Source organism: Lissotriton helveticus, chromosome 8 (genome assembly GCF_964261635.1).
Source record: "Lissotriton helveticus chromosome 8, aLisHel1.1, whole genome shotgun sequence".
NCBI classification, from domain to species: domain Eukaryota; kingdom Metazoa; phylum Chordata; class Amphibia; order Caudata; family Salamandridae; genus Lissotriton; species Lissotriton helveticus.
Genome location: NC_136069.1, coordinates 1,254,703,080 through 1,254,716,793, shown reverse-complemented (window position 1 = coordinate 1,254,716,793; position 13,714 = coordinate 1,254,703,080). Strand labels below are relative to the sequence as shown.

Here is a 13,714-nt window from a genome sequence, read left to right as displayed (position 1 = left end):
TTAACTACCACCAAATCGCCCTCAATGTCTTTACATCTACTGCCCAGCCAGGTGAGTCGCCTAACGTGCACTATCTCACCATCAATATTGTATGAGATGGGTCTATATGTACCCAGCCAATGCATGATTTTGTTCTTCAGCTGGGCAAACCCTTCTCTCTTATTGTCTGGTAGTGGTGGAACCCCGTTAGAACGACTACAAAAGGCACAGCTTGTGGAGGTAATTCCACTTGTGGGCCTTTATTCACTGTGGCTCTAGTGTGTCTAGGACTTCCCCGTTCCTCCCGAGTGTTCCCTGTGGGAGCCATTGCCAAACCCCTTGGCAGTTCACTAACCGGGACTCCTACCGGCTTGTGGGGCTGTAGCTTTTGCTGCGTAGAGACTCCCCTACCAAAAGGCTGTGGAGTGGCTTTGGTGATTTGGGATGGAGCTTTGGCGACATTAGTAGAAGGTAACATAACCAAGGTTGCGGGCGGAACAGCCACGCTTCCCTGGGCCTTAGGAGAAATAACCTTACTACTTATGGCGGTCTCTAAGATCGTAAGTCTAATCTCCACCCTTTTTAAACTCTCTAAAATGGCTGAAGGAGAGAACTGATTAAATATTGCAAATTTCCCTGTGGAATTGTGAGGGGTACTACATTCAATTGTGTCTCCACAGGGGCTAGGTCAGGCTCAGTGATATTAATATCCGTGACAGGTAGTGGGAGTGCTAGGGGCAATGGCAGGATTGAGGGACTTTCTGGCACCTCCACTGGCGCCGAGACAGGTTTATTAGCAGGTTTTCAAGATTTGCCAAAATCAGAGTGGCTAGATTTAGTTTTAGACAGCCTGCCCCCCCATCTTCCTTCTTCTTTTGCTAGGGGGTGGGCCATGGGTTTTCGCCAAAGGTGGATGCTTCGGCTTCGTCCTTAACAGCTTAACACAAGTGGGGGTCTGAGTAGATAAGTCGACAGCCGTATAGCTTGGAATTGGAGGGGGGGAAACACTTACAATCTGGTCAGTAGGAACACCAAGAATGGGGGTGGAGTCCCGCAGCAGCAGTGGGACACTATCCATTGATAATAAATCTTCATTACTACAACTTGGGCTTCTTCCCTCCTGGGCAGGGAAGTAGGGTGTAGGGTCTACAAGCAACCTATTTTTCAAGCCATCAACCGAGCGTCGGCGCTCAGCCCTACGCTCTGCCAACAGGTTTTCCCTATCACCATCAGTCGATACCCTGGAGAAGTAATTGTCCAGTGTCCCGTTTCTAGACCCCCCCGACTTGTCAGTGGTGGCGACCTCGGGAATCTGGGCCATGTCCATCAATTGTTCAGGGACCACACGTGAAAAACGCAAGCGGAGGTAAGAGGGTAGGCCCAGCCTCCTCTGGCCTACGAGGGCCTCAGAGGGCCCGCCCTTTGCCCGGGCTTTGCCCCGGGCTCCGTCCCGCGTGCGCGCTAATGGGTGAGAATGTATAGAGGGGAGGAGAGGGGCGGGAAGACACACAGGTGCGCAGATGGCTGTAGCGCTGTTCCTGCTGGGACTCGCAGTCCCACACCCCCGAACCGGACCGAGTTCGGTCTCTCCCCGTGGATCGTGATGGTTGCAGGCACTGGAAGACTTTCCCAAAATAGCACAGGAGACAAGGATCACCAAGGAAGGCTGCGAGCGGCTCCCGCGGAGCGGGGGCCGCGAGACATTTTGAAGCAGCAGGCAGCAGGGGGAGGAGAGGGGCGGGAAGAGTCACAGGTGCGCAGATGGCTGTAGCGCAGTTCCTGATGGGACTCGCAGTCCCACACCCCCGAACCGGACCGAGTTCTGTCTCTCCCCGTGGATCGTGATGGTTGCAGGCACTGGAAGAGTTTCCCAAAATAGCACAGGAGACAAGGATCACCAAGGAAGGCTGCGAGCGGCCCCCGCGGAGCGGGGACCGCGAGCCGTTTTGAAGCAGCAGGCAGCAGGGGGAGGAGAGGGGCGGGAAGAGTCACAGGTGCGCAGATGGCTGTAGCGCAGTTCCTGCTGGGACTCGCAGTCCCACACCCCCGAACCGGACCGAGTTCGGTCTCTCACCGTGGATCGTGATGGTTGCAGGCACTGGAAGACTTTCCCAAAATAGCACAGGAGTCAAGGATCACCAAGGAAGGCTGCGAGCGGCACTATATGTGATATTGCCCTTAGCAAGCATGGCCACTTGTGTAACGGTTCGGAGGACTTCAAATTGCACACACTTTCAGACACAAAGCAAATGCAAGCAAGTAGGTATTTTCTAGGGAACACCATATATAAAAAAAACGGGAGTGTCCATTTAGGGAACTAACACATGTAAACTTTTAGGAGATCAACAAACGTCTTCAAATTTACTTGACATAATCCTCGGAGCACCTGACACCATAACAATCATGGCGTAAGTAGTGCCCACAAAATTGTACATTACACTAATCTATTTGGTATTTATAGGAAGGGATTAAGTGGCATGTATGAGGAACATAATTTAGAAGCAAACGTTATATCAAGCGAAAAACATTCGTAAAACTAATAAAACTCCACGAGTGAAATTGGTGGAACTGCACAGCCGACAGGAAAATCAGGCTTTAATGCACAGATCTTGCAAAACAACCAAATGCATGAGAGAATAGGGAAAATGGGTAAGCTCATCTGTAAACACAAACATATCTACTGCGTAAAATGCTCATTTCACCAAACCTTTATTAATCAGCCCCAATATTTTGTGCTAATGGAAAGCTTTACCAGGTGGCATTAATAAATAATATCCTTTTTTTCATGCTAGGAATATACAATTGACGTGTTTTTCCGGCAAAGCTGGAAGGATGAACGACTTAGTTTCAAAGGACCAATGCAACGCCTTCCTCTCAACAACCTGTTGGCCAGCAAAATTTGGACTCCGGACACTTTTTTCCACAATGGTAAAAAATCCATCGCTCACAACATGACAACTCCAAACAAGCTTCTTCGCCTTGAAGACGATGGCACACTCCTCTACACCATGAGGTGGGTATAGACAAAATCACTCTTTAGCTATTTCAACAGTGTATTCAATTTTCCTGAAATAATCAAGTGTGGCAGCCTTTTTTGACTTGAAAGGTAATGTTTTATAGTTCGAATATAATATTCACATGCTCAAATAAGACTTTTCAGATCTTTATTTAGCGCCACCCACCTAATCAATCAACCAAAGCTCACAAAATCTCTTACAATCCCACTGACATCGCTGTTCTCACACATTTGTTCTCTACCACTGACTCACATAACACATCAACAACGCATTCCAGTGACTCCTTGTCAATCACTCAAAGCCATCAATCACATCCACTGACTCAAGTAGCTTGCTCCCACTCAATGCCACCACAGCCACACACTATCAAACACATCAGCACTCACTTCAACATTCATCCACAAACATTCATGCACGGTCTCCAACTCCACGGCTCCACTTACCACAGCCTTCTACAACTCCATTCATAAAAACACACATACCAAGTAACTAATTACAATCTGAGCCATTTAAAACCCCACTAAGAGCTGCCGTCCACAATGCCCCTGCTCCTGTAGCTCTTGCCTCCACATCTGTATTTGTAACATAAATGACACCTGCATCTGCCTCACTTAGGGCCTAATTCACAAAGATAAACTTCCACTTTTGCGTAAGTTTATGATTGTTTGCTGTTCACAAAGGGATTTACGAGTAGTATCTTTACTAGTGCTGAGTCTCTACACATAAAAGATATGACTGCCCTATCTTTTTGTGTGTGGAGACTCTGCATTCCTCCCTCTGTGAATAGTAAACAATCATAAACATAAACAAATGTGTGTCTTTACATTTGTGAATAAGGCCCTCAGTCACTACTTCCTTACATGCTACGGACCAGCACTTGGCTGCATAAGATGATGGCAGCTGGTGTTGAACCTTTGGCAATGTAGGACATGAGGACATTTACACTAAACAGTAATAACCATAGATATGATGTTAGTGGATTCAGGGCGGGCTTTAGAGCACTGCGACTCGTGCGGTTGCACTGGGCGCTGACCTGTGGAGGGAGTGCTGGCCTGAGGGGGGGGGGGGGCTGTGTTTAGCAATAACTTATGATTGAAGAGATGAGAGGCGCTTTTGCCCGTTGGTAGTGAGAGAATCTGAGAAGGTGGTCAAGGGGTGCACGCGCACCAAAAATGATTGTCGCACTGGGCTCTACCAGCAATAAAGCCGGCCCTGAGTGGATCTCGTTAGAATTGGGGCCAACCTCTAAAGATCTGACCTGGCTGCACTATGAGACTGAGTACAATGAAGCTCATTTCTAACTTCAGTTTACATGCTTCCCGACTAGTCCAAACAAATATAATTTATCAGCTGTTTTTCATTAGATGTAAAATAGCTCGTTAGTACAAACTCTCCATTCATATATGTGTGAATGCCCCAAGGACCATATATTTGCACCTGGCATGGCTTCCCAAGTACACCAAAGTGCTGTACTCTTATTAGTCATTGACTTAAATGATCAGGATGCTGTGCAGTTTTGAGTATTTTGACCGATAGATATATGTTGGGGGGCTGGGGAGAGGTCACAGCAATAGTTGAGGTGTTATGGGAACTTACTGTTTTGACAGTCACTGGTAAGGTGAGTGATAAGATATTAAGGACCTGAATAAAAAAGCTGTTGCACAACTAAAATGTTTCAAAATGGGCCATATATGATTCAGAATAAGAAATAGTGGAATATTAACTCTTTGAAATAGATGTTATCACAACGGCCTGATGTGGACATTCTATGATAAATTTTTGAGGGTGAGAATACAGCCTAAAATGAATGGGGTATTAAGGGATGGATTCTCCACAAAGAAAAATATTTTCCATTAAGAGAAAAAAATTAAATATAAAGTACAAATACATTTTATCATTACATTTCTACATTCGGAAATGCCAATCAGGACACTGCGGAAGTGACTGTACATGTGAGTACTTTTGAAAATCCATGACTGTCACATAATCCCTGGAGTACTCCTGGATTGTTTTATAAATCAATTACAGTCAGATGTTCACAAAACTGTAGGTGGGTAGTTTTCCTACTCCCAACCCGGACATTTGTGCATCAGGACCTGTGAATCTGGAGAGAGTAATGAAACAGCGGGCGTGGAGTCATGAAACATTTGCATTAGTGGTATGGACTGAGTTTTAAGATGTTGCTCAGAGAAAATGACCTGAGTTGTGTGCATATCAACAGATCTGAATGCCAATACAGTTAAATTTCAAAAGTCAAAATGATAAGCAGAGAAGTGTGACAAATATTAAGTGCAACTAACAAATAACTCAAACGTTGGGGGAAAAGAAAAAAAATATTATCTTTGACAAATCATGGGGAAAGTTGTTACATTAAAAACCAGAGGACGTATAAATAAAATACGGATTACATTTCTAACGCTTCTGTTCAGACTGAGCAGAGGTACTGCCTTTATCCAGGTCTAATCCCCAACACCACACTTCAGATGGTTTATGTAATGAATGGTGGCTGTGCTTACTGTCAATCACATGGGTGACTGGGACTTAGCTGGAGAATGGTGGTCAAAGATAGACTTCAGTATTGTGGTACAAGGGCAACCTGGTGATTTTGCAGGTCCACCATAGAGAATCTTTAGCTGGAGGAAATCGTCAGGATCTAGTTAACACTTCAGATTGCCCCCTCATTACCATCCCCGCATATAGTGTATGTTGTGATTACAGTACCTGCTCCAAACCGGATGTTAGTGTTAGATGTGGGAGGACAATAGGATTACCATAATACATTTCGCATACACACATTCCCAGACCTCAGAATGCAAGTTGTTTGTGGTTGAAGACTTTTGACTTTTGACTTTTCTTCAAAAATCCCCTAACACATTGCATTATTGGCATGTTTGCAGTAATGCAAACAGGAACTACTGAAAAAGTGAGATGGGTTGACCCCTGGAACGTTTAGCCTTTTTGGCTTTTTGATGTCATTTTGTTTAATATATGTTACTCAATGTTTCTAATTCTTTTTGAGAGTTGTATTGTTTTTCATTTTGACTTTATTACTGTTTTGATACTGCAGAAATACATTACACATTGCACTAAGTTAAGCCTGTCTTCTCTGTGCCACAGCTACAAGGAGGTTGAGCGCAGGAAAATTTAGTGCGATTGACAAAGGGTGTGATTATTCCTTGAAGCGGGCTTTCACGCTCTCCAAATAATAATCAAATATATGGCCATGTTAGATTCTTACAGCGAGTACCTCTACTAGGTTCTATTTGGTGGGTATTCGGCAAGCCATCAATGGAAGGAAGAGGTGAAGTTCACATCATTTCATTAACAGTCTTCCACCGCCCCCACCCCCCCCCCCCCCCCCCCCCCTTAGCTTTTTAAGTTACGGCCTTAAGGCTGGTGGCAGCACATTAGTAAAGTGAGATTACTTCCTCCCTCCATTAAATTCAAAATAGAGGTCCAACTTAACGTGACAAGTTGTGATGGATCTTTTCAGGGATCATACTAAGTTGAAGCTGAAGGCTTGTGAAAATAAATAAGGAGCAAGAAAGATCCAATGGGACAATCCTCAGAGGATTATCCAAGTACATCTCAAGAAGGCTGAGTAAGTGATGCAGAAATCTTCAGTGAAATCTAGACATCTGGTTTATAAAATCCAGTGTTTGGCCAAGTCTCAGAGTGATGCCATCTTATTTGCATCTATGTCCTGCATGAACATGAAGGTCTGCTTCGTAAACTTTTGACTTTTATATTTCAAGATTTTTCTGGAACACAATTTCAGCCAGCTTGTCGTATCAGTAGGTTTGATCTGTGCAAAGTTATGTTAAGACTATCCATGTACCGTGATTTACTCTAACTGTTACATGGAGCTGGTTAACACAGGTTAGCCTCCGCTCTATTTTTCCTGATTTGAAATGGGTGAAACTGAAAATTGTGGGAAGCTTTGAGGTTTGATAGGATGGAGTTCAGATGAACTACACGTTTGTCATACATGCAGAATGTCGCACTCTAGTTGTTTATTAGAACACTTTGGTGAACCCGAGGTGGAACACTGAGGAATCAACTGACTGCTGGTGGTGTTGAAAGTACATATTTTTGTTAGAATATCAGACTTTAGTTTCACTTGGCTGAGGAAAATAGTGTCAATTTATAGAAAATGGGCTCTAATCTTAGTTTCTGTGGCACCTCTATAAAAAAATCATGAAAAATAACAGTTTTCTCTAAAACATGCTTCATCCAGTCCCAGCATAGGGTCAGCATTTTCCACAGGGTGAAATCACCTGAGAACTCACCAAAATCCCTAAAATGAGTATAACAGCACCCAAAAAGGACTTGTACTGTGCCTAATCTGGTATCATGCTTTCTATGAAGATCAATAAAGCCAAAACTTCAGCGAGAGAATTGTTTAATACTGTCACCAGCCTGGCTAATCCAGTAATGATTACTGCTACGCCTAGTCAGGAGTTATGTGATAAACTGGCTACATTCTTCTTTGATAAAGTGGATGCTATTTTTTCCACTTTCTCTAACACAATGTTTAAGAACACTGCTAATCAAACCGTTAATCGATACACAGAGCTGTAGATGATATTGGGCACGTTTGTTCCTCCAACGATCACAGAAACTCGCGACCTTCTTAGTCTGGTGAAGTCCGGCTCCCCCTCGGATCCGTGCCCGATCACTATATTAAAGTTAGCGGCTGAGCCAGTAGCTCAAGTTCTTACACCTATTTTCACTTTAATGTATTCAGAGGGACATTTCCCATTAGATTGGAAAAAAGCTTCTATTCTGCCCCTTCTGAAGAAACCAAATCTGGACTCTAAAGACCCAAACAATTATAGACCGATATCTAGACTCCCAGTTCCCGCTAAAATGATTGAAAAAAACGTAAAGAGCCAATTTCTCGAGTCCTCTCAAGCATTGGACCGCACACAATACGGCTTTCGAGGGGACAACATCACGGAAGTTGCCCTCTTGAAATCAACAGAAGAAATAAGACCTGTTCTGGATCTAGGCGGTAAAGCGGCCCTGATCCTGTTAGATCTTTCTGCAGCATTCGACACGGTCCACCACGTATTGTTGATGGATCGGCTGCAGAAGATCGGGGTTCAGGGCGCGGCCTGGAGATTATTAAAATCATTTTTGTCTAACAGGACCCAGCAGGTGGCGATGGGAGAATTTGTATCTCCTCCGCTTTCACTACCATGTGGGGTCCCTCAAGGGTCCTCACTGAGTCCGACACTTTTTAATATTTATGTGTCCTCCCTCGCACCCCTTATTCAGTCCTTTGGGTTTAGCCTTACTAGCTACGCTGATGATACCCAAATAGTGGTGTCTCTCTTTCCGGCGGAGTCTAAAAGCACAGCAATCTGATTCAGTGATTACATGAACGCAGTTGGGACGTGGATGGCCCAGAACTGCCTCAAGTTCAATTCTAACAAGACGGAGGTGGTATGCTTTGGGAATGATGCCAACTTCTAGACACCAGAATGGTGGCCTGATACTCTGGGTCCTCTTCCCGTACCTATCACTAGGACTGTGGCCACCTGTTGGGGTGTCATCAGGACTCTGAAAAGAATCCTTCACTATCTTTCCCCACAGGCACGCAAGCAGGTTGTGATTGCTCTTGTTGGTTCAAGGCTCGACTATTGTAACTCACTTTATGCCGGGGCCAACAAGGGCCTTCTGCAGCGCCTACAGGTTGTGCAGAATGCGGCGGCGCGATTTGTTTTGGCCCTGCCTTGGCTGTCCTCTGCGACCATGGCAAGGAAGAGTCTCCATTGGCTCCCTATCACCTCAAGAGTATCTTTTAAGCTCCTTTGCCTCACTTACCGTGCCCTCATGGCTGGCCATTCCGATGCTCTTGGATCCCTGCTTACTCGGTATGTTCCGAGTAGATGTTTACGCTCTTTAGAGCTTAACCAACTGGTAGTCCCGCGCTCTAGGAAGGTTAGATGGGGGAGTAAGGCTTTTTCCATCTTGGCACCCCAATTATGGAACACACTTCCCCTCGAGATCAAATCACAACCCTCATTGGATCTCTTTAGGAAAGCTCTTAAAACCTGGTGTTTCATTAAGGCCTATCAGTAAGCTCCTGTCACCTGGTGTCTTCAGCTAGTTTTTGAGTTAGGCGCCTTGACGCCCATTGGGCTAAGTTGCGCACGTACAAATTCCACTTCATTCATTCATCAAGAAGGCAAAAAATCTTGGGGTCTGGATAGATCAGAAGCTCAATTTTAAAGACCAGGTTAATTCGGTGGCCTCTGCCACGTCCTATGCCCTGAGGTCTTGTAAGAAAATTCTGCCTCTGCTCCCGTCAGACTGTCGTAAAACGGTGATTACAGCTCTCACCATGTCGAGGCTGCATTACTGTAACAGTCTGTATTTTACCATTCAGGAAGGCTCAATGCAGAAGTTACAACTCTTACAGAATGCAGCTGCCAGACTGCTGTTGGGCATTCCTAGATACGCTCCAATAGCGGAAGAGATACGAAAATTACATTGGCTGCCACTCAGGAAGCGCACCATGTTTAAGGGGATGTGTTTAGTTCACAAGGCCCTCTATGGAGTAGGGTCGGCTTATCTAAAAGAACGCCTTTATTGGTATAAGCCAAGCAGATTACTACGATCATCCAAAGCCAAATTGGTGCATGTCCCATTTGTCAGAAAGGCCACCTGGGGTGGTAAAAGCTTTGTGGCAAATGCAGCCAAAGCATGGAACAAGCTCCCCTTTCAGCTTAGAGCTATCTCAAAATTGTTTATTTTTCGAAAGAACCTAAAAACCTGGTTGTTTTCAGTATAGTTGACCAGGTATCTGCCTGGCTCGGTCCCTTCGGAGAGATTTCACTTAGCGCCAGAACACCAATGGGTAGCAGCGTGCTCTATAAATGCCATAAATAAATAATTAAATAAATAAATATGTGCCCCTTTTTGTGACCTTCAAAACCTGGCATTCACTGCAGTTCATTTCAGTGAGGACCGTGTCCTCAATCCCTGTAATCTAGCAATATCTGCCACGGCATGTTGCCCATGTTGTGGCCTGCCAATCAAGTGGGGGGGTCCTTTTTGGAACCCTCTCCCACAACAGCCCCCAGGGGGTGAGTGTGTGCTCACCCTGACCCCTTATTGACCCCTTATATTTTTCTAATTCTTTTTCAGAATGCAAGAGCCCCAAACCTGAGTTCTGTAATGGCTGCCACAGCATATTGTTCATTTGACTCAGGATTAACTTGCGCCCTTGTAATTGCCCAGTCACACCAACAGTCCAGCTATACCTAACTTTTTAACCCCTTCATGCCCAACCAGAGCCCCACTTTAAATGCAAATTTCTCAAAACCGGCTAACCAATTTACTCCAAGTCACAAAACGCATGATTTCGGGTGCCATTCTATTGAGCTGTGTTTTTTGTATTGGAGAGCAAAGATTAATATGAGCGTTACCGTGGGAAGTTGCACTTTAGGGAACCCTTACTTTTTCTTATTCCCGCTTGATGGATCAGCACAAAACTTTCCATGAAGAAGCCAACACGGTTGAATGTTCTTCAAAGAAAGTTTTGTGCAGATTCACCAAACGGCATTAAAGTTATTTGTGAAACAATACATTTGGGGCCTTATTTATGAAGGCCTTGCGCCGCCGGTGCGTCACTTTTAAAATGGGAAAAAGTGACGCACCGGTAGCGCAAGGCCTTCATAAATAAGGCCCTTGATTTCTATGGAAACACTTACCTAACCGCTCAGTGGCAACTGTCGCTGTGCAATATATGAATATGTGTGTGTGTGTGTGTGTGGTGTGTGTCTAGGCGCATGGGGTGCTTATAAGAAAATAATAAGTACCATTTTAAAACACCTTTCATGGTAAGTAGCATTGTAGTATTTAAACTATAATACACATTTAGAAAACTACTTACCTAGAAAGATGCGTTCTAAAGATGAGCATGTGAGTTCGTTTTTGTAAGGCATTTGGCTGGCCTCATTTGCATTCACAGCACAAATATGCAAATAAGTGAATGTTTCCTTATTAATGGGCCGGTCAAATAACCTCAGTGGTGCATCCAGCATTGGAATGTATGACGTTACAACGAATTCCGTTGCAACGCATGCCTTTACCACGCATGCGTTACAACGGAATTCGTTTACCACACATAACATTTACCTCGATTGCCTGCATGGTGACGTCATACGTCGTTAAGAGAAAGCGGAAGTTTATTAACCGTTTTCTCTTAAACGACGCTGATTAAATACATAACCCGACGTGACTTCAGGTGAGTTTTCTTTTTGGGGGGGAAACCCCCCCAAGCCCCCCTTTTTTTACTTTTTACCTTTACCACATATACCTTTACTACAAACCTCGTAGTAAAGGTATGCGTGGTAAAGGCTTTCGTGGTAACCACGCATGCGTTGTACTGCATGCGTGGTTAACGATTTCGTGGAAACGGCTTCGTTGTAATGGCCGTTCCCCCCAGCATTGCAGAAAAAACGCACCGGTGCATAACTAGTAGTTCACCTGCTTTCCACCCAGTTTGAATATGTAAAAGTATCCAAATTAATGTTAAATATGTCTTTTTAGACATAATGGCAATTCCAAAAAGAAACTTTATGAAAACTAATCTAAGATATATTTAAAGGACGTTGAAATGTAACATAGCAATCCCAATGATTCCAGTAAAGAATGTGCTTGAAAACTACTATTATCTTTAAGAATCGGTCTAGAAAATATATATTTTTAAAGAACGGAAACATAGGGGATCTTTTTTGGGAGAGCAAACACATATCGCGAAAAAAGGTAATCAATTCTATTAAAGACGAAGAGATAAAAGCAGAAAAAAAACACAACAGTGCTAGCCAAAGATACACGTGTATTCCCAGTGAATATAAGGATACGCAAGAAGGGTGAATATGCTGAAACGGGTTTGCTGGAAAAACACAGTTGATGAAATCAAGAGAACGTGGCATTCAAATACAATAAAGAGAAAAATATGAAGGGAGAGAAGGACCTCTAGTGTAAAAAGAAGGTAAATAAGTTAGAAAATGCTTCGATGCTTTTTAAAGCGTTTCAAATTACATTGTGCTTCATTGGTACCTTTGGCAATGAAAACCATGGGATCTGTATATTGTAAATACCAAATAATTTTAAAAAAGTGTGAGCGTTTCTAAATAAATCAGCTCTGAGTAATAAACTACATCTTGTACTCCTTGAAGTAGGCGAAGTATATTCAACGCCTCCAGCAGGCCTTTTTAAGGATTTCTGGGAGCAGGGCGTGTTTCTTTTTGCTTGAGGAAAGTCAAATGTATGAAAATAAAGGGATCTTGGAAATTAGGTGAGATTTCAGTTCCAAGCTAAATGCAATGACGATTTGTACGGGAATTCGCACAGTACCTCCTGGAAGAAATAGCCCTATTGAACAGAAACCAGCATTAGGCTATAAAACGAAAAGTAAGCAGACTCACATTTCTTTCCAAATATTACAAGTTTGCTACACCAAAGGATACATTTTAACAAGCCTGCCGTGACGTTTTAATGCATATAACTCTTCCCAACATGACATACTAATACATAAACAGAATCAAATTCTATAACGGTGTATGCTTTGTCGTGGAAAACAAATTGTATGAATGATGTAAATAAGAATGCTGGTAGTTTTATTACAGCGAGCCCAGTATCAGCTAACTCTTGGTGTAACTCGGGGGACACTGCAGGAAACAGTGGGGCATATTATCAAGGGTGGCGATAGTGAATTTTCGCCGATTTAGCGGCCGTTTTCGGCCGCTATGCGGCGATAATTCTATCGCCCTATTAGCAAGCTGTCGCTAACAGCAGTTAGCGACAGCTTGTAGGTGCAAGCGAGCGGTTTGGGGCCCGCTCTGCATGTTAGCGATATTTATCGCTAATGACATGCAAAGTGGGCGTACCCAAACTGTTAGTGAACTGAAAACAGTCGCTAACATCGCTACCGCCTATTAGCAAGGCAGGCGAAGAGATGGAAATATTCGCGCTAAGCGTGAATATCACCAAATACTAACACCTGCCCAGACCAGTTCTTAGCCATGTTATCCAATGGCAGGTGGATAACATGGCTAAGAGCATTTCGTCGCTAATGCGTGAATATCGCTGTATTCTTAGCGATATTCACGCATTTCGCCGCTATCGCCGGAAAATGTATCGCTTTGGAGATAAACGTTGCTAATAGCACGTTATCTCAGCGATAAATTCCAGCGATGCTCAGCAATAAAAAAATCGTCGCTAAGCCTATTTAGCGATAAATATTGCTACTTGTTGGTAATATACCCCTGTGTTACTTAACAATAAGTTCAATAAATCTAAAGGAGAAAGTTCACGGCATTGATTCAAAAACAACAGTTGGTTCATCATTTGCAACGTTGTTGAGCCCCACAGAAGAGGTAACTTTGCAATGGATACTATATAAATAGAATCAGGGCTTTAAGTAGGCCGGGTTCTGCCGGTGCACTGGCAGTTCTTAAAAGTAGGTGCTGAGACGGGTCCCTATCGGGCTCTTCCTTTTTATCGGCAGCAGTACTGCTAGAAGCCTTTATTGTAACTACAAAGAGACTTGTTATATTTCTTTCGCAGTCTCATTATTACCTTACCTAACTAACGAGTTTTCAGTATGCTCCACATCGAAGCCATAATTGTTACTTATATATCTTATGCAACAAACAACCATTGACAAAGCCAATAGTCCTGGTTTGTTGTAGGTATAGTGG

The 13,714-nt window shown here is 43.8% G+C and overlaps 2 protein-coding genes across 2 annotated transcripts in view; one reads left to right on the top strand and one right to left on the bottom strand.

Moving 5' to 3' along the window:
- Window positions 1-13,714, top strand: part of GABRA5 (gamma-aminobutyric acid type A receptor subunit alpha5) — a 661,916-nt gene that overhangs the window by 158,314 nt on the left and 489,888 nt on the right. The window contains exon 5 of the mRNA XM_078658237.1: window positions 2,772-2,992. Within this exon, the coding sequence (XP_078514363.1) occupies window positions 2,772-2,992 (221 nt within the window). The remainder of the gene's footprint in view (window positions 1-2,771; window positions 2,993-13,714) is intronic.
- GABRB3 (gamma-aminobutyric acid type A receptor subunit beta3) overlaps window positions 1-13,714 on the bottom strand; it is a 968,583-nt gene that overhangs the window by 699,437 nt on the left and 255,432 nt on the right. The window lies entirely within an intron of this gene.